The sequence below is a fragment of the Actinia tenebrosa genome, unplaced genomic scaffold (assembly GCF_029948245.1).
Source record: "Actinia tenebrosa isolate PJP-AT-01 unplaced genomic scaffold, QUT_ActTen_1.0 PGA_scaffold0__85_contigs__length_37466705, whole genome shotgun sequence".
Taxonomy (NCBI): Eukaryota; Metazoa; Cnidaria; class Anthozoa; order Actiniaria; family Actiniidae; genus Actinia; species Actinia tenebrosa.
This window is the reverse complement of record NW_028292569.1, coordinates 36,518,837-36,542,058: the sequence shown is the minus strand read 5'-3', so window position 1 is coordinate 36,542,058 and position 23,222 is coordinate 36,518,837. Positions and strand designations below refer to the sequence as shown.

The 23,222-nt window shown below is 35.5% G+C and overlaps 6 protein-coding genes across 8 annotated transcripts in view; 3 read left to right on the top strand and 3 right to left on the bottom strand.

Annotated features, from left to right (window-relative positions):
* The window catches only part of LOC116294611 (uncharacterized), a 35,565-nt gene extending 34,330 nt beyond the window's left edge, over window positions 1-1,235 (bottom strand). For both annotated transcript variants that reach the window (XM_089025629.1, XM_089025630.1), the window contains exon 1: window positions 515-1,235. In XM_089025629.1, the coding sequence (XP_088881755.1) occupies window positions 515-1,133 (619 nt within the window). In that variant the 5' untranslated portion in view covers window positions 1,134-1,235. The remainder of the gene's footprint in view (window positions 1-514) is intronic.
* Window positions 1,236-3,165: 1,930 nt separating this feature from the next.
* LOC116294634 (dual specificity mitogen-activated protein kinase kinase 2) lies at window positions 3,166-10,154 on the bottom strand. Its single transcript, XM_089025628.1, has 9 exons — window positions 9,804-10,154; window positions 9,453-9,687; window positions 9,106-9,252; window positions 7,499-7,576; window positions 7,063-7,239; window positions 5,967-6,239; window positions 5,702-5,763; window positions 5,562-5,607; window positions 3,166-4,983 (listed from the first exon to the last, which is right to left on the bottom strand). Exons 1-9 carry the CDS (start codon window positions 9,866-9,868, stop codon window positions 4,894-4,896), a joined length of 1,173 nt encoding a protein of 390 aa, XP_088881754.1. The 5' UTR covers window positions 9,869-10,154; the 3' UTR covers window positions 3,166-4,893.
* Window positions 10,155-12,378: 2,224 nt separating this feature from the next.
* Window positions 12,379-13,231, top strand: LOC116294630 (uncharacterized). Its single transcript, XM_031702269.1, has one exon. It carries the CDS (start codon window positions 12,497-12,499, stop codon window positions 13,166-13,168), a length of 672 nt encoding a protein of 223 aa, XP_031558129.1. The 5' UTR covers window positions 12,379-12,496; the 3' UTR covers window positions 13,169-13,231.
* A 228-nt stretch (window positions 13,232-13,459) lies between these two features.
* LOC116294628 (uncharacterized) lies at window positions 13,460-17,151 on the top strand. Of its 2 annotated transcripts, none has more exons than XM_031702267.2 (15): window positions 13,460-13,614; window positions 13,696-13,857; window positions 14,020-14,069; window positions 14,141-14,240; window positions 14,321-14,409; window positions 14,487-14,583; window positions 14,818-14,961; window positions 15,271-15,489; window positions 15,584-15,676; window positions 15,753-15,818; window positions 16,205-16,293; window positions 16,378-16,436; window positions 16,512-16,603; window positions 16,681-16,732; window positions 16,919-17,151. In XM_031702267.2, the coding sequence occupies exons 1-15, from the start codon at window positions 13,582-13,584 to the stop codon at window positions 17,077-17,079; spliced, it is 1,506 nt and encodes a 501-aa protein (XP_031558127.1). In that variant the 5' UTR covers window positions 13,460-13,581; the 3' UTR covers window positions 17,080-17,151. The 2 variants fall into 2 exon arrangements, with proteins under 2 accessions (XP_031558127.1, XP_031558126.1); XM_031702266.2 differs by having other exon boundaries at window positions 13,460-13,619.
* LOC116294629 (uncharacterized) lies at window positions 15,682-19,717 on the bottom strand. Its single transcript, XM_031702268.2, has 3 exons — window positions 19,606-19,717; window positions 18,391-18,642; window positions 15,682-18,144 (listed from the first exon to the last, which is right to left on the bottom strand). Exons 1-3 carry the CDS (start codon window positions 19,613-19,615, stop codon window positions 17,549-17,551), a joined length of 858 nt encoding a protein of 285 aa, XP_031558128.1. The 5' UTR covers window positions 19,616-19,717; the 3' UTR covers window positions 15,682-17,548.
* A 24-nt stretch (window positions 19,718-19,741) lies between these two features.
* LOC116294631 (large ribosomal subunit protein uL22) lies at window positions 19,742-22,417 on the top strand. Its single transcript, XM_031702270.2, has 5 exons — window positions 19,742-19,797; window positions 20,249-20,477; window positions 21,303-21,407; window positions 21,823-21,919; window positions 22,220-22,417. The coding sequence occupies exons 2-5, from the start codon at window positions 20,262-20,264 to the stop codon at window positions 22,357-22,359; spliced, it is 558 nt and encodes a 185-aa protein (XP_031558130.2). The 5' UTR covers window positions 19,742-19,797; window positions 20,249-20,261; the 3' UTR covers window positions 22,360-22,417.
* The last annotated feature ends 805 nt before the right edge of the window (window positions 22,418-23,222 follow it).

The window sequence follows — 23,222 nt, the reverse complement described above, 5'->3', positions numbered from 1 at the left end:
AAAGAGTGGTTGAATTAATGCTAGTATTTCTGCCCAGGGGAGGACCCTTTATAAAAAAGGGCAGGGATGCTTGTCTGGAATTTTCAAAATGACTCCTAAGAGGTAACCTGAGTCCAGTCCAGTTGGGCGTGTCAACTAATGACTTTTATCCCTAAAAGGTACCAATTATCTATGATTTAAGTGACAGAAGTCAGATAATGAACTGAAAATATATATCCTGAATTACAACTGCCATTTTGACAGTCATCATTTAATCTCAGGTATCTTATTGTCTCAAAAACACCCTAAGATGTACTGGCTTACTCTCTGGTAGTCCTTTTAGATTATTTTGTGACACCCAAAGAGCTAGGTACCAAATTGCAGATCTGGAACCCTAAAAGTTACGACGAGCATCCCCCTGCCCCTGCCCTTCTCTAATCTGAGTCCCCCCAGGGCTATTTCTGACCTTCCAATCTCTAAATATGGACTGTTGAGTCATAACCCGCAAGCAGTATGGGTGTTTTTATTTTCTCACCTGACCAGCCGAAACTTTCCCAAACTTGTTCAATATCCTCAAGACTCAGAGGAGCAGTACGAAACTCATCAATCTCTATCTCGCACTGGGGAGCACCATCTGCATCATATGAACGTAGAATCCTTAGTAAAGCACCCTTGATATCATCATAATTATTCTCAAAATCATCATGACTAACTTTCATGGCATCAGCATGTGCGAATTTGTTACGGTACCATCTCATTCTTGCTATATCTGCTTCGATTGAAGTATCTGTCTGGCTTGGAAGATTGTTCCATCCATTCCTAGGATTCCCAAGACCATTATAAATTTCGCTTTGCCTTAGTAATTTAATTGATAAAGACAGATCGAATGACTTTGAGTCTACAACACCATTGGGAGGGAAAAGTTTGTTCCATTCAGAATCGTTTATAACTCTTCTATTTTTTAATCCCTGTAACACGTTAAACACAAGTGGATCGCTCAGTTTGGTTGCTAGATCAGGGACGTTATGATCAAAGAATTCTCTAACGATCATATCTCCTAAGGAATTCAGAAGCTTCCATAACCTCATGAAATTGTCTTTCTCTGGTGAAACTTGTAGAACTTCGTTGAAACGATTTACTTCTGCATCTGCCATATACACCTACTTGCAAGAACGTTGTCATACGAAAATACACTCAATTGAAGAATCGTTGTCGGGTTCAGAAACATAGAACATAGAAGCTGAGACCGAAGTTGCACAAGGGAAATGACATAATTATATTATAATTTATTCATTTGCGCCATCCATGCAGTCGGTTTAGAATGCCAAACACGTATTATAAACAGTGGATGATGCCACGGCTCGCCGGTCACAGCATGCATCTAATTAACGTACTTCACATGTGCCATTTCGGTCTCACCTTCTGTGTTCTATGTTTTTTAAACCCGACAACGATTCTTCAATTGAGTGTAGAACATTAGTAATTTAGTGCGATAGGCATCATATTAAAATTAAAGGCGCTCAAGAAGCGCATGTGGTTAGTCCAAAGACGTAATGGACGGTATGAGGACAGGAGAGATCATACTAAAGTTTTCCAAAGTCATTAATAATTCATGATTCAACCATGTGGTCAGAACGGACCAAGGAAATGAACTTGTATATAAAATCAAGAAAGGGTATTTCACATGGCCATGAACTTTAAAAATTTGTCAAAAGTAAAACGTAAATCCTCAGTACATATATACATGAGAAATTATGCGCATGATGATCAGAAGGGCCTAAGGCAGTTTTCATAACTTTTAATTTTTGTAAAATTGAAAATTGACATTGATGAGATAATATTCGAATTTTGACATGATCATAAAAAGTGAAAATTCAAAAATCAGGCAAATTTCATATGTCCAATTCACGCCAACTAAATTGAAAAGTGTTACACGGACCTACACGGACCTTAACTGCTAGACTTACTGCTATGTTATGTTTTTTTGTATTTGCTTAAATATTTGTTTTGTATATTCTCTTGAGTATATTGAACTAGATTATTACCAAAAAAGGAAATTTCACTTAAATAATTAAACAAAGAAACTGTATTGCACTTGTGTCTCTTTTATCTTACTTATGCTAATGACTCATTGTTCTTATCATGCAGTCCATGAAGCGTTTAGTAGGAATAAAAAGTGAAAGTACGTCTTCTTGCAGACATAATGCAAGATTCTTAGGTACAATCAAGCTAAGATAGTTTCAATTTCCCAATTCCAGCACTATCTACTATAAAAACTAGTATTGGACAACTAAAAAGATCGAATAGTCAAGAGAAATAAAACTTTGATAGCGTTGATTTCGTGGAAACGCCGAGGAGCGTCTTCCTGTTTTTGCTGACCACAAGCCGAGACCATCAGGAAGCTGAGACTGTGCATTGTGCCACAGGCAGCCCAAACTCCGCTATTGAAAAGCTATTTTTGAAATATCAAAATTTAAAGTATGCGTAATATTGCTTTCGAATATTAGATGCTACTGATATTTGATGCTATAATAAATGTGGCCCAGCTTCAATGCTACACTCCATATACTAGTATAGGCAGAAACTAATTAAGTTATCAAGTGAGGCCAAAAACCATTGCATCATTTTATTCATCTTCCATGACCACCATCATCATCATCAGAGGGTGAATTTAAAATATTATAGGCTAGACAGAAACAAACAGAGTTTGGGCACAAGACTCCTCTTCAGTCTTCCGCTTGAAGACTGTGGAAGGGTAAGAATAGTGGAAATCTCTTTGTTGTTTGTATTTTTCTATTAGGGCATAGGCAGTAGAGATGAGGGGCTAGAGACCAGCTCAGCCCCAACTTTCATAGTTTTGAATTCCGGTTGCATTTTGCTTGTTTGATTACTTTTAGGCCCCCTATTTTTCATTTTCTTCCATCGCCACAGTAGAGCAAATAGACAACCCTTATATTTGATATATTGTCCATCAGATTAAAAAATTGCAACAAATAAAAAATAGTACAAAAGACTTTGCACTAATTCATGTTTAAGCAAAATCTTGTCACTGCCATTTTCACAACCTAAGTTCTGTAAACATGGTATAAGAGAGAATGTATAAGAATAAGTCTTATTTTGTATGGAAACATTGTAAATAAAAACTTGCTTGACCAGAAACATTTCTTAATTAAAAGCTGAAACATCTTGAAGATTGGCATTAGCAGTTTTATTTGGTGAAGTCCTTGAAAGATTTTCTAAAAAGAGGCTTCCAAGTAATTGGCACATTAAACCAGCTATTAATAAGCAAAGTTGCTGTTCAGCAACATGAAAATTAGTCCTTCTAATACTACCACAATGAAACAGCCTACAGATATGCAATATCTGCTTCAGTAAAGTCCATGTACGATAAACCTGCACACAGCTAAAGGATCGAAGTCAAGTAACATATAAAGTGAGACAATTGAAAACCCTGGTCATTTTATGTAATATATATAATTGAATGCCTAGCAGGAATGGCAATTAAAAGTCTAACCTAATATGCACAAACACCAAATATGTTGCATTAATTGCCTAAACACTAGAGAAATAATATAAAATTACAGTTATATATAATAACCTTAAACTCTTGTCAATTGAAGGGGCAAGTGCAAGTGCTGGTGAAGACCTAAATTATCCCTATTCTAATTAGTTAAAAGCTTTAATGTAGTGCAGGGCTTAAAAAATGGCTGTCATTGGATGATATCTGGCTAGAATACACCAGTTTCTCATTCGATGCATACCACTGTTTTTGAAGACCACAGATTCATTTGCAAAGGCTTAGCCTCCTTTATAAGACAACTATTCATACAGTAGGTACCATTAAAAGTCTGTGAGATTAAAAAAACATTGGAGTTGTTCAAGCTGCACATTTTTTACATTACAGTTGACTTTCACAATAATGTTTTGCTCTTAAGGTGGCTGGACCCCCTCACGCTTGACCGCTACCTCCCACATTTGAATAAAAAAAACAACTGTTTATTACCATACTTCCGGGGTAAATTGGAAAGAAGCCAAGCGAGATGAGACTGTGCATGGTGGGAAAGAATTTGGTGTTATGATCATTAGCAAACAATAGAATTCCCAGAGCATCAAATCGTTGGGAAACGATCTGCAATGTTTCTGTATTTCTCGTTGGCTTTAGATCATTTTAAATGAGTTCAATAGTCTCACAATTTTGGGTATTATTAGCTAGATAGATTTGTTCAAAAATCCTTACAAATGGAGGCATCTAGTATGTAATCATGTGGTATGAAGCATTTTAGTGTTGAACACTCTGCAAGGCAAAAATTGTTCTCTAAACGAAAACAAATATTTCATCATAATCACGTATTATGACGTCCGATCTCGTTAAAAACTGCATCAAGCATTAATTCAATCGAATAAAACACATGTATGCACCAGCGTTCCAAATGTGGAAGGTAGCGGTCAAGCGTGAGGGGGTCCAGCCACCTTAAGTAAGGCTAAGCCTATGCAGATGAGTCTTTGTCATAACACACAGTGGTATTTACCGAACAAGAAAAGGGACTGACAACTGACCAACAATTATTATTAGCCTTGGTAGTAGAGCACTTACCCCTTTATGTCTGAGTTTTACAAAGATATACAACACTCAAATCAGGTTTGTTATTTATCAATAACAACTGACACAATGAACCTTGTCATTATAGACCTGGCACACAAGTTGTACCAGCCCATACCCAACAATTATTAGTCCTTTTATGTTCCAAATTCACATTAACAAATCCTTTTTTCAAATAGTAATTACATTGTAAGAATGCAGACATGATAATTATTTTGACTCAGAAAAAAAGAGATGTTCTTTGATACAGTTGAAAATTTGAAATGCTTATCAAATGACCTGTTAGATAATGGAATGTGTTTCGACCAGCTTTATCACTGGGAATTGGAAGATGATTCAAAACTAGACACATAACTAGCAAAGTCCACAGTTTGTTCTTCTGCTTTCTTGATAAATGGATGGCTCTGAAAACAAAACAAAAACATGAAGTAATCAATGTATCATTAGCGTAAGTCAATAGTATGGTATAGTATGGCATAACATGTGGTGGCTTGATATTATATGCATGATATATGGCATGGCATCAGGTGTGCTACAGCAGTGCCATGGTGTATGGAATGGAATGGTGTGCTACACCATGGTATATACTATAGTATGGCATAGTGTATAGCAGTGCCATGGCGTATGGAATGAAATGGTGTGCTACACAATGGTATATACTACAGTATGGCATAGTGTGCAGCAGTGCCATGGTGTATGGAATTGAATGGTGTGCTATAGCATGGTATATAGTATAGTATGGCTTAGTGTATAGCAGTGCCATGGTGTATGGAATGGAATGGTATGCTATAGCATGGTATATACTATAGTATGGCACAGTGTGCAGCAGTGCCATTGTGTAACGAATGGAATGGTGTGCTACACCATGGTATATACTAAAGTATGGCATGGTGCATGGCCTAACCCATGATCAAATGTACATTTCAAGTGATATGGAAATGGAGTGTAGTGAATGGTGTCAGTAACAAGTAAACATTCTTACCATCAGATATTTCAGGTCTGCTCTCTCTTTTGGATTCTTAACAAGACTGTTAAAAAGAATACTCTTTTTATTATACTAAATTGTGTAAGTATGGTAATAATAATGCAGAACAACAAAGGAATAATAAACCTATTTCTTACCATTTGTGAACAAATTCACAGAATTGTTCAGAGAAGTATTGTGTTGGTAGTCTTGGCGGAGGCTGTGACAAATGAAAGAGAAATATTGAATTAAAAGAGATTATAATAAACCCCATGTTATTTTACATTGCTGCTTGAGGTCAATATTTTCATTTTATAATAACAATTGCATGTGTTTTCTGAAAAAAAAAAATTTTAAATGGCAGTAAGACTATTACCTAACATTTAAAAAAACTAGGCCATCTTCTTCAAATAGAAATATTACCTCATTAACGATGTAATCCAACAGTTCAAATATGGCCATAGGCCTTACTCCATCATTTGCTCCACTAGGTGGCCTTACGCCAGGAGGTAATCGATTAGAAGTCATATTTGATGACGATGCTATACTACGAGGATCCATACTAAACAACTTATCTATTTCTTTGGGATCTGGTGGAGGTATAGGATATCTACCAATGCCCATTTCAACAAGAGAAAGCCCAAAACTCCAGATATCTGAAAGCACTGAGTAGTTGGAGCCTTGTAGTCGCTCAGGCTGGGGAAAAGAGAGAACAATTGGGTTCATTATTAGTTTAAAAGACTTTAAGATGGTGATACTAATGACTTACAATTTTACAACCATGCATTATTCCCCATCATGACTCTTCCAGGATGTCTGCTCTGCGCACACAACCACTACATTCAATATACGACACATATCATAAAGGTCTGATATTTACTTGCATGTTTTTATCTTTTTATGTCAGATCAATATATGGCGATCCATTTGAAAAAGTATTGTTCTGGACTGAATAGACTCTACTCATACATGTGAAGACTCTTTTATGTTTCACATGAGGCTAGTCATCCAGAAAAGTACTTAAATTCAAATTGGTCGCCATATTTGGATTCAGTGTAAGGAGGGAGAGATATGGTATACTGGAGGATCCACAGAAAACAATTGTGGCAAGGAAGAGAACAGTGCATTAAACATACTCAACTCAGTTCAAGGGTGTGACCCCCAGGGATGAACTTCTAAAAATCAACTTCTAAATTCTAACTTCGATCTTTGGGCTTTCACTTAGTTTGGAGCCTAGCTCTATTGTGATTGTCCCACGCTGTGATACAACAGCGAAAAGCTTTGTAGATTTTAGATTTTAACTAACACAGTAATGAGAGACAATGGCATAAAAGCAAATGCAACTCATGCCAATATCATAAAAACTAGGGAGTACATTTTCTCCATGGATTCACCAGTTCCGTACGTCTGTCAATGATATACCAAGACTATGGAATCCATGGAAGACTGACCTAAAGCATGGATCAACTTCAAACCAAAACTAGTGTATAGTTGATTTCATTTAAGATGGGATACTTACCGACATGTATGATCTGGTACCCACAAAAGAATTGGCCATTGAGTCAATAAGTTGACCACTTACACCAAAGTCACACATTTTAATTTCACCTCTTGTGTTAACAAGTATATTAGATGGTTTAACATCGCGGTGAATAATCTGGTGGATTTCACGGAGGTAATTAAGACCTTTAAGCACCTACCAAAGGATAAAATAAAATTATAAAACTTTTTAAATGGCATTTATCAAAGCTTACTGGATTATGCAGAAAGGTCTTAGAGAACCCTTTTTTCAGTGTTTGAAATTATACTACTTTTTCAGGGCTGAATGGAAAATTTAAAATCCCATGACTTTCCATGTCTATGCCAACCCTATTTTTATTCAATACAAAACAACTAATAATTGGAGTGTATAACCAGGTTATTAAAAGAATTATGAAATAATTTGGTATACTTACTGCAATACTAATTTTTCCCAAAATTTCCTCCTCAATTCTACCAGCTTTCTTCAAGATTTGGTCTAGAGACCCTCCATCCTGTATGTGAGAATATGGACAAGAAGTAATCATTAGCAGGCTTGTTATTGATGAATATAACCTTGTTATAAATTTATGATCTTATTTGTGTAGTAAAAGAATATATGTTCTATATTTGCTTAGGATGGTTTGAATCGAAGATATAACTTGTTTCACACTTTTACAAAATTAAAGCATTTATTCAATAAACTTGATTTCAAATGAAATGATTACGAAATAATCTTGTGTTAAATGGAATTAAATTTTCTAGGGGAGAAAATGAAACTAAGTAAATGGAATGGGGAAAATTTCTTTAATCTTAAACATTTTAGAATGATACATCAAAAATCATTGAGCTATTAATGTGATTTTAGTCGAATAAATCAAGATAATGCATCTCTTGACACAATATATGTAATTACATTAAACCCAAACTGTATATCATTCCATTTTGTTATTCAAGGAGAGAATTTTGCAAGACAATCAAGAAAAGACCTAAAATGGTATGCCAAGCATATTAGTTTAACGATGAAACCTTTGGAAATATCAGCTTGGTTTAGAAATGAAGGGTTAATGCAATAAAAATGCAAATAGAATATAATATATTGGAGAAACACTACGTTGGATCCTGTATAGCATTAGCTATATCTCAGTGAATATGACTGTGTGTTATTCAAAAATAAATTAAAATGTGATTAGGAATAAAAATACAAGTAGCAATGATTGTGTTAATAAAATATTACAGTAAAAGACAAGAAAATAGAAAAAACTTGAGAACCATCTAATTATAAAAACCAAATTTATTCATAAATAGAATCCCAGAAATATGTAAATAGCAGAGCAGTTTTGAATAAAACACTCCAGACTACTGATCTATTTAAATAGAACGCGAAAAATTACAAAAATACACATCCTTGGGATAGCTTAGCACTTACAAAGAAAAAAATTGTCAAAGATCTCGCATAGGCAAATGTAGAGAGATAATGTACTTCAATAACAACGAACAGTACAACTAGGAATATTTAATGTATATAATTCATTCTATTCTTTTTAAGAATCAGAGCAGGGAGGCACGTAGAGCTTATCGTGCTTGCAAGAAGAATACGAGTTTGGGGGGAAGATTTCCGGTAGAAACCGAGTTGTGAAGTAGTAGCGATTCGTATAGAGTGATAGTAGTTCCAATATATATATTTTAAGTAGTTAGTGGAAGTAATTTTTGCTTGACTATGTTTTGTAAAGAATAATATTCCCATGGATATTTTATATTAGGAATGAAATTCTAAGTTAGAAGTTTGTATGGATAAAATGTAAAAACCCGTTGCATGGATGATTGCAACGTGGGGGAGAGGGGAATGACAGTGGTGAATAATTGATACACATTCCTGTTTTGAGATGATAGTTTTGACGAATGCGTTTTGCTTTTATTTGGAGAAAGAGATAAATTGAAGTTTTCAGCGTGACAACGAAATGAACATAATTCAGTGCAATGTACAATATCAACATTTGAAATTTACATGTAATGAAATGGTAACCCTTTTCGACTTACTAACCATGTGCTCCATACAGATAGAAATTTCACCATCGCTGTAAAAAGCTCCATAAAAGCCAACAATGTAAGGAGAATTACATTCATGCAAGACCTTAAGCTCTCTGATAATTTGGTTTCGTATTGCTGGCTTGATTTCCAAGTGAATCAACTGCAAGAAACAAAGGAATAAATAGCATAAAATACGATGGAAATTACATCAAGATGAGCACACAATTGTGCGACAAGAGCAGCTAGCAAAAACTGCTTATTATAATCGAGGTCGTGCCATCCATAACGTCAGAATACTAGCTTAGAATTTCAATAATAACCAAACGACTAGAATATTCTCAAATGTTACTATTTTCTTACTTTTCTAGCCATAATAAGGCCACTAGGTTTATGCAAGACCTTTGTGACTACACCGCCATTCCCTGCTCCAAGCTCGTCAATCTTTTCGAAATCATCGTTATAAAGTTCTCCTATTTTCATCTTTTCATTTAAAAACTCTTCGATTCTCTTGCGCTGTAATCCATGCAGCCCCAAGTCATCTAGTTTCTTACGGACATCTTCTACCTTTTGCAAATCTATAGTATTTTCGTCGGTCCTGCAAAACAGCGACAAACGATCACAAGGTCTTTGAGTTTGAAGGTATAATGGAGTGTGCAAATCAAACATTTGGAGGAAAAACCAAGCATAGAAATGAAAGAATTGAGTACTTACGGTTGGGGTGGTGGAGGAGCTGCCGATGCTTGGCAAGCAATCGTTAAATTCGGTCTTTTCTTCATTGCAACAAATACATTAACCAAGGACTCGTTCGAAATATTTACGACTGGAACAGCCCTACAGCCATTCTCGAGTCCGCACGAAACCTTAGCAAATCTGCACCATGCAGATGTCTTACAGTGTCTGCATACAGCTAAGCTAGTAGAAATCGTTCAGAGAGTAGCATACAGACAAGAAATCTCCCAACAGACTCTTCGATATTTGTCACAAGTGAAACAACTCAACATGCGTTTGGATCTGTTCGATGTGAGGAGACACTAGCTAAACACTGATTACTATGTATTACCAGACTAGTCCCAGGCCGTGCGCGCCCTTAATCGATACATAGACCAACCACGCCTTTGCGCGCCTTGATGCGCACCCATATCCGCGTGGGCCGATTATAAATATGACTAAACATTCTGGGAGTTTACCAACATTAACATAAGAAACTTGTCATCAAATATTCGATAATTTCTCGTAATCTAATTTTCGATTGAGTCCTAAGATAGATTCATACGCGACAGTACTGATCGTATTCATACTTGGGGCGTCGCTAAACTATCGCCAGTCGTAATAGAACAAAAATAAAAATTCAAAATAATAATAGTACTTAAAAACAATTCATAAAAAGGTGAAAATGCTCAAGCTTGTGATCTAAATTTATCTCGCTTCCTTTCCTACGCGATAGATGTATTTATTTTTAATTCCTTAATTCCTTGTCTTCCTGAAACTGTTCACTAATCTTAAAAATAGTAATCTCTTAACTTCTGAGGCGCTTTGGCACTTTCTTTCCTATTAATTGGACGTCATTCTATCATTTGACCAGGATCAAGTTGCCTTCTAGATGCATGTCTTCTTATTCCAAAATAGATATTTTTTACCGGAAAAATAGAAAAAAAAAAAAAAAATCATGGCGCGCGTCTAAATTTGGTATGTTGTAACTGGAAGCTGACATCCTGGGTTACGCCTAAAAAAATATTGATGATGATTGGTGATTCTGCCAGTCTCGGACAGCAAGAAAATGAGATTTATTAACCGGAAACAAATATCATAAGCTTACTGGAAAAAAATAGCAGCAAAAATAACGTTAGAAATGGTCTGAAATATCCTACCGTCCCCGGCTTTTGCGGTATTTCGGTATTTCCAGGGGAAGAAAGATCCATGATCACATTTCGCTACTTGTGGACCCTTGGGAAGCAAACCTTTATCATTATGATCACTAACAAATGAACAGTAGATTAGAATATCGACAAAATGTATATAGTTGAGTTTATCTACATAGCGATAACGACGAAGCACCAGACAATCAAAAAAAATACTGTACAATGATAGCAAAACAGCAGTTTAGTTTTAAACAACCTAGAGGCTGCATAGCTCTTAAACAAGTAATTAAAAAAAATATATAGTTTAATAGATAGATATAGGTAGATATAAAATTTTTGAAATATGAAAAAATAAATTTATATAATAAATTTCTATAGTCAAGCTATCGACTTTTGCAATGCCAATAAACAATAAAAAAACCCTGTTTTTAATGGCTTAAAGAACAAAAGTAAAAAGCTTATCACAATCAAGTGTTAAGCAACTATCTACGGGTGTAATTTGAATGCTACAACTTCCGTTTATGTTGTTTTTAAACACAGAAAAACACTAGGTTGGTAGATAATTTAATTACGGAAATACAACTTTTCAAACGGTTAGTTTTCGTTTTCAGTTGTGCCCTGAAACGGCAAATAACTATTGATGTCCAAACTGACGCTGCTAAAGGAAATTATACACCTACTTTCTTTTTAATATTTTGTCTACATTTTTTAGAAATTTTGACTTCAAAGTCAAGTACAAATAAGATTTTGAAAAGATAAAAAAGACTAATCGTATAATTTTTGTCGATATTTGTTTTCGCGCGCTTTTGTTTATGGCGGGTTGTGAATATTGTTCTTCCGTCCAAGATGGGGAAAAAGGTCCAAACAACCATTTGAAATCCATTAGTACAATTATATAAATCAATGACACTTGAGTGACAATGCATGAAAATATATAACAGTTTATTGCTACAAGTTGAGTGGAAAAAGTTTAGTGTCGATAAGTGAAAATATGTTTCTCATCCTCAACAGTTCGTGAAGTCGCCAGTTTTTGTTGTTTTTGTTCGGTTTAATTTCGCTAAATTTTCTACATCGTACGCTTTCAAATCAAGTCAGAATTATGGTCAAAAGCTTGCTAAGATATCCATAAATGAATTATTGAGTAAAATAAAGACTTTTTTGCCGGATAATGAGTGTTTTTGACGGAAAAAGTAAAAGCTGACAAAACTTTTTACTCAAAAAGTATTTTGAATTTTAACACTTTCTTGAGTAAAGTTATAAGGAATAAAGGAAAATTAATATCCAAGTAAAACTTCGATGTACATTCAAGCACTTCGCCCACTTACCTCGGCAATTATAGGTGCATTTTTGATGGAAAAGGTCCCAATGTTTGACCAACAAACACAAAGAGCACAGCAACATGGCGGGTTCTTGCTGAAAAAGAACTGCGCTCTCGGGCGTCCGTGTGTGATGTATAAAATCAAAACGCGCGCTTCCGTTGAACATTCTCTTCTTGTATATCAGAAGTGATTATCGATATCTGTTTGCTTGTTTTACAACTTTAACATGTCTGCAAGTCCTAAGAAAGCACGTTCTCGTTCAAGATCCAGATCCAGATCAAGGTCAAGATCTAGATCGAAGTCAAGAAGCCCAAGTCCTGGTGCAAGGAAAGCGGCTCGACCAAAGAGCGCCAGACCAAAGGCAAAAAGAGCAGCCAAGTCAGCTAAACCTTCTGCACATCCTACATATCAAGATATGATTAAAGCAGCCATCGTTGCACTGAAAGAACGAGGAGGATCTTCCCGTCAAGCTATCCAGAAATACATTAAGGCTAACTACAGGGGTGTTGGCGATCCAGGACCACACCTGAGAATGGCTCTAAAGAGAGGAGTTGCTGCTGGATTACTTGTGCAGTCAAAAGGAAAGGGTGCATCTGGTTCGTTCAAGCTCGGACCCAAAGCCTTGGCTAGAACAGAAAAGAAAAAGAAGAAGAAGAAGGCCGCTAAACCCAAAAAGAAGACAACACCTAAGAAGAAGAAGAAAGCGAAGAAGACGGCGGCAAAGAAATCTACTCCCAAAAAGAAGAAAGCTGCAAAGAAAGCCAAATCCCCAAAGAAAACTAAAAAGCCCAAGAGTAAAGCAAGATCCAAGTCACCAAAGGAAGTAAAGAGAGCTACAAAGAAGAAGAGTCCAGCCAAAAGAAGACCTGCAAAGAAAGCAGCCAAGAAAAAAGCGTAGAACGTCTAGAAAAGAACACAAAACGGCTTCTTTAGAAGCCACCCAAATACGAGAAAAGGTTATGATAAAAATGCTTATAAAGAATATATGTTTTTAGAAAAGAAAAAAGAAAAAAAAAACCTAAAAAAGAAAAAAAAAAAAAAAAGAAAGAAAGAAATAAAGAATTTGATCGAAAGTATATATCTTGTCCGCGACTTTTTTGTTGCTTTTCGGTGAAAAAACGACACAGGTATCCCACACTCACAGTAAAAAATACTCACCAACACAGGTAGCCCAGCCGTTCGTCCCAGGCTCTTCTGAAGTGTTTTTCAAAATGGCGGAATCAATCAGTTTCTTTTTGAGAAAGAAATCGAATATTTAGATGAGTATGTAAAATATGAGTACTAGGAAAACAATCCCAAAACATAAACAGCATGTTGCCTCAGAGAGATCCATCAAATCATCAGGTGTAGTAAGTAAAGGGTCAGTCTTTTTTTAAATTGGATTTGAATAAAATCTTATTTACTGGACGATGTTTACATATTTAGCACTCTGCAGACAGACTATTCTCTTCGACCCCAGAAAGCAGTAAAACAACCCCTCCCGACAGAAAAACTGGTAATAGAAGCACTCTGTGTGATTGGGTTGAGCAGAAAGAACTGCCAAACACAAGCAAAATACAGAACAAACAGATGAAAAGGGATATAAAGGTATAGCACTGAGAAAGTAGTGGAGGAGAGGAGTAGAGTGGGAGAGGGGATGATTACCCAAGGGACCTGACATACCCAGGCTTGTCATCCATGGGGAACTTACAGTTCATGCAATCCAGTTAATGCATAGTTATTTTACTTTAACATCTGTCTCAATTTCAGTTACTCCAAGAAGAAAATGAAGAGTTGAAAGCAGAACTAACATATATCAAGTATGTGTTCATGGTTTGAGACAGCTGTTCTAGTATGTACAAATTTGGAACATTTCTTGTTCTTCTTCTAGATCTTTGTACAAGCAACTTATAGAAGAACTACCAAATGAAAGATTTGATGAGAGAAGAGTCAATCTGCTCAAATCACAAGTCATTCAGCTAGAGAGACAGGTTCACTTGTTTTGTCTATATTTGATATGTTAGATGGTGTGATGAATTGGTGTAAACATTATATTTTATTCTATTACCAGGTCACTTTGCAATCTTGGGCCCTTAACCTAAGAACAGATGTCCTCATAGAAATTGAGGGTCAACTTCTTAATGTTATAGATTGTTTAAGGTATAGCAAGAATTGGCATATATCATGGCATTTGTAAAGTACCATTATTTTATTTTAACTTATCCTTTCTACAACAGATCTATGCAGACACCTGATGTTACAACTTACAGCAAAATCTCAGATCTGTTGTGCACTGTTGAAGGGATTCGTCATTATCTTTCCAAGACTATAGAAGTATGCATACCTATATGCATGCATGGTTGCAATGTAGTCCAGACACTGTCCCATCCTTTGTTTGGTCAGGCAGCCCAACAAAAGTGGAGCATTCAAAGGAGGGCACAACATCTGGACTAGGTTGCAATCATGATGGTCAATAATCATGAGTGGGAACATGGTTCATGTCATATAAAGGACTAAGAGTTGTTGAAAATCTTGTCCAACTAACTCGTTCTATTTATCTTTTCAAAGCCTACAAATCCAGAAACACTCGCCCTACCTGCTGTTTTTATGGGAAAATTTTTAAAATGTGACAAGAAAATGAGCAGTAACCATCAAACCACCCTAATAGATATGTGTAGTGGCAAGTTTGATCATCTCAATCTCAGACATGTGGTACGTAGGTTATGTGCTATATTAATAAACACAAATGTCTAACGAGCAAGTCTTTTTGTAACAACTTTGTTTTTACTGGAAAGAATTGTTTGCCCTGTGCAATACCCCCTATTTTGAGGGCCAACGCTTAGTTTAGTCTACCCCCTCTGACTTGTTTGGCTTTGGTAGACCTACCAGGAGACCATGTTTCTGCAAACATATCTGAGGGGGTACTCAAGATGTGCAAGACCCCTAACCACAACAAACATGGTAGTGTGATCCATCCAGTACCAGTAGGTAGTCTAAATGCAGGAACCTTTTGATTTTCAGTCAAAACTAGAATCCAAATTGTGCAAATTGTACAAGCAAATGGTTTGCCTGAAGGAAGTGCTCCAGGAAAAATGTATAACATCAGTGACAGGAAGTGACCACATTGGACAACCAATCAGAGATCACATGAATGCACATGTACAAGCAACAACAACACTTCTTGAAGACAGCTGTCAAGACCTTCTCTCTCTGTCTGTATTGATTCCATCAGCACCGTGGGTAAGAAGTTAGCACTCAGAATGATCATACAATGCCAAGATTTCTTCTTTCTGCTCTGACTATCCCATTCTAAGAAATATCTTTTTTTTGACAGCCACCACTTAATAAGCAAATTAGACCAGACTTGAATCTAGAAAATGTGATGTCACATATGCCATCCAGTTTAAGCAGAAAGAAAGAGGAAGAGGTATGTGTAATGTCATGCTAATAACCCATGGATCATGTTTATTAACATAGTATGTGTTAAAACTTTGTTTTTACAGATTCGGTCAGTGATTGATCCTCTAATGAAGGCTGTCAGTTATGATCAACACATGCATTTAATTGAGGTCTGTTACCATGGTGATAATCTAATAGGCTTTAAGATTATTGTACAATCAACAATTTTGAAATTGAAGTGAGTTTGGGTGAGAAAATCCATTTTAGAGTTGTTCTGTATCAAACAGACCTCTTGGGTGTAATGTTTTCTCATTTCAAATCATGTCATTCCCTAGAGTATCATTTCTTTGTTTATTTGTTATGTATGAGAAGGACAATATTGAATATGGATACGATTCAAACAAAGAATATTATTTCTCAAGGGAATGATAAGAGTTGTCTGAAATGGTAAAACATTATGCCCAAGGTAAAGTGGTTTATTACAGACTTCTCCTGGGTGACTGATTACTATCATGTTTTTCCTCATTAAATATATATAATTTGATATAAAATGTAGATAAAGATTCTAAAAGAAGAGTTATCCTTTCACCAAAGAATGTATCAGTTACAGCTGGACTATACTGAGTCAGTACTATCATCCATCAGGTGGGTTTATGATATAATTATTTTAAAAATCTAATTAGTTTCCATTGTCATCTATACTGACGTGAACAACTATTTTATTCAAAGAACTGCATACACAGAATTTGAGAAAAGCACATCTGAAATGTTGTGTGAACCACTAGAAAGTAAGTGATGGCACAATGATGTTATCATCCACACAGTATAATATTTCACCATGGATTTACTGCCTCATTTTACAGGGATTCTAGAGTATTACGAAGCTCTAAGAACCACCACATCTGAAGAAGACCTTAGACTTTTTCTTACAGCATTCAAAGACAATGCTGAAAAGGTACTATGAAAACAGTTCTGTTCTTATTTGAAGCATATTTGAGCTGCAGTGTTACTTATACAGATATTTTAATGAAGATTTCAGATGCTGTTGAATGTCTTCAGTCTCACAGAAATAAAGATTCTGCAGGTAAGTAAGCAATTTTGAAAACATTATAAATACATACAACATTGGGCAGCAACTAGCATGATGAATATACCTTGATTGAAGAAAAGGGCTATGTCTATTACTGTCTTCATATTACTGCATGACTTAAATGGTTGCTGCCAAGTTTCTGTTTCAGTACTGAAAATTCATACATAATTTTTCTTGCAGGAAGCATTGCACTGTCAGAGTATTGCCAGAATTTCTTGGATAAACTGAACAGTTTAATAAAAGAATGTGCAATAAAAAGAGATACACTAATGAAGAAACTTATAGACTTGAAAAAACAAGAAAGTGAAGATCAATTGATGAAAAAACAAGAAGGAAATTAAAGCTTGCATTTATAGATGTCAAATATATATTTAAAACGAAGGGGTTGTTAATAAAATATAAACTAAAAGATACCATTGAAGGCATGAATATAAGGGAAAGAATTAAGATGCGTTGGCTATAAAATAACAAAAACAACAAAGGGTGATGAATCATAATCTAAAAAATATTTGTTTTAAGTTAACAAAATTCCCTAAAAAGACTATAGATTTAGCCAAGTTCTTGAAGCACCTCAAAAACTGTAACTAGTGCATAAAAATGAGGAATGTTTCTATGACAACCAATGCTAGTACTGATTATTTTTTATAATGAAGTACTGAGATCTATCTACAGCAGGAGTACCTATACTCATGTCTAAAGCAGAGGATCAATCAGCTCTACAGGTAGATCTAACATGACATGAATATGCCTGTCTATAGTTACATGTGGTATTTAGATAAAAACCTACTATTTCTTTGCAAGTCAAGATTGCTAAGAATCACTACCGATTTTAGAAGTTCTCTTTTTAGACTTTTTTTCTTTTTCAGGTTCATTTTTCCGAGTAATTTCACTCCCAGTACTTTCTTTTAATTTTCTCTTTTTGCCTTTTTTCTTTGGACTTTGTTTCTTGGCAGATTCCTGTTCTTTCTTTTTCTTTTCTGGTATGTAATCATTACTTTCATCAGCACTATCTAGTGAATCATCCCAAAGCATTGTTGCCAATCCATCTGATTGCTGTACAGCTGCCCCATTAGATACATTTTCCTCCTTTGGCTCAGCATTTTGTGTCTCCTTTTTCTTATTCTTCTGAGATTTCTTAGCACTTTTATTTTTTGCCTTTGAAGAAGGGTTATCCCTAGAGGGGTCCCAGTCATTGTCAGACTGGTCATCATCATCTGATACATTTTCTCCAACAAGTAAATGTTGCAATGTTACAGACTCATTAGACGATGACACATCATTTTCCTCATCTTCACTTTTGTTGGAGTCTGATGCTGACTCATCACTTCCTGATACAGATTCATCACTTTGTATCGAAAAGTCTTCATCATCCATTTCAATAGTTTCTGGTTCTTCAACTAGATAACCTAAAATAACATTAACAGTCATTTTGAATGGTTGATTTGAATGCCATCCCTGAAACAAGGCTAAAAATAACAGCCGGTCATCAGACCATGTCTTAAGAGAATAATTGGAACTTTTCTGGTTAAATCTCTGCCTTGTCATTCATTTTCTGACAAGTAACATTGAGCCAGAATGACCAGCCATTATTTTTTGTCCTGATTAAACAAAACTCAATAAACAGAAACAATGTTAATAAGATGTCAAATTACCAGTTAAATGAACTTCATTATTTCCTTCTGTATAAAAAGTAATTTCCTCTCCTTCTGTGAAAGCAATATCCAGTGTCTGCTGAGGGATTCTTCCTGGCTGTAGAGTACAAAGAGCAAATTGTGCCTTGTCTACTTCTACCATAATAGTAACAGGATCAGCAGTAGTGTTGTTGAAGCCTAGTGCAGCCATTGATAAGTGAAAGGATTTCTCAACTGTTTGAGTATAACGCTTCCCAACATCTAGTGTAATTCCTATAATAGACAGATATAATCGTTCAGTGTGAATTTAAATCCCCTTGGAAGGAAAGTATAAGAATCTTTTTTTCAGAATTGCATTGCATGAACATATTCTCTCTCCAAGCTTGAACCTCTTCACACCCTTCCCCCTTGCCTCCTGCAAGACTCACCCCTGATATCTAGGGTGGCAAAGGGGGTTCCCATTACACCTCACACTAAATATTTCTTAAAAGAAATCTTGCGCCAATGATATATTTTTTGACCTATTACACATCACACATAGCATCACAATATGAGAATATGCATCATATGGCTTATTTGGGAATATAATCATGAATCACACAGCTAATTTCATTATCACACATAACACAGACACCCTTAGCAGTCTTGAATATTGGGTAAAACACAAAATTGAGAAAAAATTCAAACAAGTCAAATGTAATTATCTCCTAACCATTTATTCCATACTAAACTACTGCTCCTTCTGCCGTGAGGATGAACTTCCCGTTCTTGTGGGTGGAGAAAAGACATGGCCCCAAGGTACCAAAGGAAGACATAACAGGGGAGGGGAGAGGGAAGAATTTGTGCTTACTAATAAAGCAGGATTAACACTGCAACGAAGAACATAGAACAAGTTCTAAGTCATTAACACTACAGACACGTGGAGGGAAAATGTCTGTACACATGTATCAGAGTTAAAGGAACTTCAGTCCTTACTTTTGTAGCAATAATTCTGGTCATAAGTTATTAGTGAGGATTTCTTACTAGTTCAGTTAAATAGCAATCAAATAATCTAGAGGATTTACTGAGAAGGTAATGTTTGGTAGTTTAAACTTTAAGTTAATATGTTATAAACTTTGATTATCAAAGCGCCTTACCCAACCATGCGCGCACTCAAACAAAACAGAAATACCTTACAATAATTCCTGTAAGAGGTACAGAAAAAGCCAATAACCTAAGATTAGGATTAAGTCTTACCCCAAAACATTTTGTTAAAAGTTGTATGATATCTTCGTCCTTCGAAGGGTTTTTAAAAAGGTAAAATTGCGTCTGGTGTAAAATACTTCACTTTGCGGCGGCCATCTTGGACAACACAATGCGCATGCGTGGTGGAAGCATAGGCGCGATGTCTACTGGGTAGTATTCTCTTTCCTTCAGGCCACAGTGAAGGTAAAACTATAGAAAAAAGTATGAAATAATCTGTAAATATCTAAGCCATCAGGCGACTGAAGGTTTCGAGAATTGGCCATATGATTGTAAAATATATAATAAATCGTCTGAACAAGTTATTTTAAACAATTTAACCGAAACATTTGTATTTCCAGACATGTTTTGAAAAATCTCTGTCTATCGATACACACACGATATTTTAGGCCTTCTATGTCGAAACCTTACAAATTATTGATTGAATCATCCTATTCATAAGAAGTAGAGGGTAAGGCCTCTTTATGAATTATTTGTTCGAGCGGGTTTTTGACAAATATACTACTTAATGGACAATAAATCAAGAAAACTTGTATATGCTACATGCATGTGTCTATAAGATTACCATCATATACTTGAATACAGTTATATGTGATATATATCGATGATAATGTTATATGTACTTGGTATTTGGTAGGTCATCCAGCACCATGACACGCTACGCTAAGGATCCTGAAAATCCTACCAAGTCATGCAAGGCCAGGGGATCAAATCTTCGTGTTCACTTCAAGAACACAAGAGAGACAGGCATGGCTATCAAGGGTATGCATGTTCGTAAGGCAACAAGGTACCTTAAGGATGTTGTGGCCAAGAAACAGATTATTCCTTTCAGGAGATTCAATGGAGGTGTAGGCCGAAAGGCTCAGGTGATTATACATGACGCATATTGACTAGATGGATGCTGTTGATTGCATCTACCTGTTGATGCATGTGCCAAAAACCCAAAAAAATGTGTTTCAATGCAACACCGAAACTCAAAATTTCATGTGTCAAAGTTAAAAGTTTCCCTCACTCACTTGCTTAGTTTTCAAAACACACTACAGATACACTTGATGGAATGTCGGATCAAACATCTAAACTACCAACAAAATACTTCTTCTTAAAAACTTTTAACTTTGACACTTGATATTGTGTCAAAAGATGTTTTTCCACATGCATTAATGGAAGAAGCAATCAACAGTATGACTAACTGCAAAACATTTGATGTTGGTGGAAGACCCTGGCAGCTCCAGACCTATCCATGCTTGCTGATGTTTTCAGTTCTGTCAATCCAACTTAATTATTTTGAGCTAATAATTACTTGCATTGAATTGATGGAAGCCAAAAAAAGCTGACATTCAAAGTGGTGTGGTTAGTGGGTACAAACAAGAAATGCATTAACATGGTAGTACTCCAATATATAATGATCTATCTGCCAAGCAGCCAAAATCATCCATTCCTATACTGCTTTATGATTTTCTTCTTCATTGCATCCTGTTATTATGTTGCTCTAAGTGTAGTTATACCACTTAAAGGAGGGAGTAAAGGGATAGGACTTGTTATGGTGGTATAAAGAGAATGATCTAGCAGTACAATATACATAATATATTTTAGTGTATTGGTCTGTGTTGCAGTGTTGGTGGGGTTCATTCCCAACTGGATCAACACTCCGGGATTCCCAATAATAATATTGTTTTATTGTAATATATCAGGCCAAGAACCGTAAAGCCCCAGGATCACAGGGACGTTGGCCCAAGAAAAGTGCAGAGATTTTACTTCAGCTTCTGAAGAATGCTGAAAGCAATGCTGAATTCAAGGTATTTTATAATTTTTGGAAAAAATAGTGATCTATATCATCCAAGATGAATATATCTGGATTGGTCTATAAAGTGCTGATAAATGCAGAAATTGAAAACAAAAACCAAAAGAGCATTGATTTTAAATATATTTTTGTCACTTGTGATGAATTATAATAATAAAGAACATTTTTATACACATATAAAAAACTCTATGCATTTACAAAAAATAAATGAATATAGGAATTTAGATTGGAAAATAGAAATGATTGGTTTCGTTAATGATTTACAAATTAACAGTAGACAATAATAGATTTTTCTGCACATCAGCCCAATTATCAAATGGTAATCAAGCTTTGTATTGACGATTCATATCAAATGATGATAAAGACTTGCAAACCAAACCATGTTGTAAAACATCTATGTTATATCATAGGGTTTGGATGTAGATTCTCTAGTAGTTGAACACATTCAAGTCAATGAAGCCCCCAGCATGAGGCGCCGAACATACAGAGCTCACGGTCGCATCAATCGTAAGTATTACTATGCATTAGCAATCATTCTGAAGTGGTTATGTCAAAGCTTAAGGAATATTAACCATCAATAAATGTAGAAAAGTTGTTCATAGGAAATACTAAATCAAAAAGATTTATAGAGTGGATTGGATTAAACTAGTATCTGCTACTGGTTAAGTAAGATAATGTTACTACGATGTATTTCTCCATGGCAACATTGAAATGATACTTTTAAAATAGCTATCTTTGAAATCTTTCTGTCAAATTAATGAATGTTTTTCATAGTTCAAATGGTTGTTTTGTTTCTTTTTTTAACAGCTTACATGAGTTCACCATGCCATATAGAAATGATTCTATCTGAACATGAGCAGGTTGTACCCCGCGCTGAGGATGAAGTTGAAGTCAAGAAAGTCTCCAAGAAGAAGATGGCCAGAGAAAAAATGAAATCAAGGGAATAAATAGACCTGAGCTGCCTTGTATAAAATCAATAATAAATGATACCATCTGTTTGAGAAATTTGATGCTTTTATTGGTTCTTCTTTATAAATGGGGGGAGATTTAATCCTTGTCATTCAAGTGCCATTCTTAAAAGCTTTTTGTATTTGACACTAGACTAGATATTATCAGGTGTCGGAATTGTACTTCCGTGATGAAAGTTCAAAATGTTTGAGGAAGCTTTATAGATAAAAGGCTTTCATCAAAAATAACTCATTGGCAGAAAAATATTTTAATATAAACTCATGAAAATGGTTCACATGTTTGATTCTTCATTGTTTTTTATGCCTTGAAGAAATAGAATTCTCATACCTCAATCCCTGGATGCAATAACCATAATGTACATGATTGTATCTTAAACCTGGTTGTATGGTACAAGCATGTGGATCACCAAATATATTTATGGCTATGAATAAAATAATGTACCATAAACTTTGTTTGGAAGGGGGCACTTATCTTTCATTGTTATATTATTTACTGCTGTACATATCATAAGCTTGAACCAATGTCAGATACTAATGCCAAGCAACTGGAACTGTTAGGCGTAAGAGTGCCCTTATTTTTTCCTCTTGCTTGGCCATCAAGCAACCGTTAGGTCTAAGGCATAATATGTGGTATCTGACACGGGTTCAAGCTTGCTCATTGCGTACAGCGGTAAATAATATAACATGGAAGATAAGTGCCCCCTCTCTGCCCCCTGTGATTTTATTCCAAAGAGCCTTCATATTGTGCTAGAATTTTAACATAGTATGTGGCCTATTGCCATATCTATTTATTAACATGATTTTCTTATGGTTGGGGATGTTAGTGAGTGAATGTTAGTACA

Bases quoted from the DNA above. Each gene is read 5' to 3' on its own strand.
- LOC116294634 (XM_089025628.1), bottom strand. From the start codon at position 9,868: ATGAAGAAAAGACCGAATTTAACGATTGCTTGCCAAGCATCGGCAGCT. The intron at 7,240-7,498 runs GTAAGTATACCA...ATCCTTTGGTAG, and splicing joins TGGGAAAAATTAGTATTGCA to GTGCTTAAAGGTCTTAATTA. The intron at 5,608-5,701 runs GTAAGAAATAGG...TCTTTTTAACAG, and splicing joins TGTGAATTTGTTCACAAATG to TCTTGTTAAGAATCCAAAAG.
- LOC116294630 (XM_031702269.1), top strand. From the start codon at position 12,497: ATGTCTGCAAGTCCTAAGAAAGCACGTTCTCGTTCAAGATCCAGATCC.
- LOC116294628 (XM_031702266.2), top strand. From the start codon at position 13,545: ATGAGTACTAGGAAAACAATCCCAAAACATAAACAGCATGTTGCCTCA. The intron at 14,410-14,486 runs GTATAGCAAGAA...TTTCTACAACAG, and splicing joins AATGTTATAGATTGTTTAAG to ATCTATGCAGACACCTGATG. The intron at 15,819-16,204 runs GTCTGTTACCAT...TATAAAATGTAG, and splicing joins AACACATGCATTTAATTGAG to ATAAAGATTCTAAAAGAAGA.
- LOC116294629 (XM_031702268.2), bottom strand. The intron at 18,145-18,390 runs GTAATTTGACAT...ATGTTATTTTAG, and splicing joins TAATGAAGTTCATTTAACTG to GTTATCTAGTTGAAGAACCA.
- LOC116294631 (XM_031702270.2), top strand. From the start codon at position 20,262: ATGACACGCTACGCTAAGGATCCTGAAAATCCTACCAAGTCATGCAAG. The intron at 20,478-21,302 runs GTGATTATACAT...GTAATATATCAG, and splicing joins GTGTAGGCCGAAAGGCTCAG to GCCAAGAACCGTAAAGCCCC. The intron at 21,408-21,822 runs GTATTTTATAAT...GTTATATCATAG, and splicing joins AAAGCAATGCTGAATTCAAG to GGTTTGGATGTAGATTCTCT.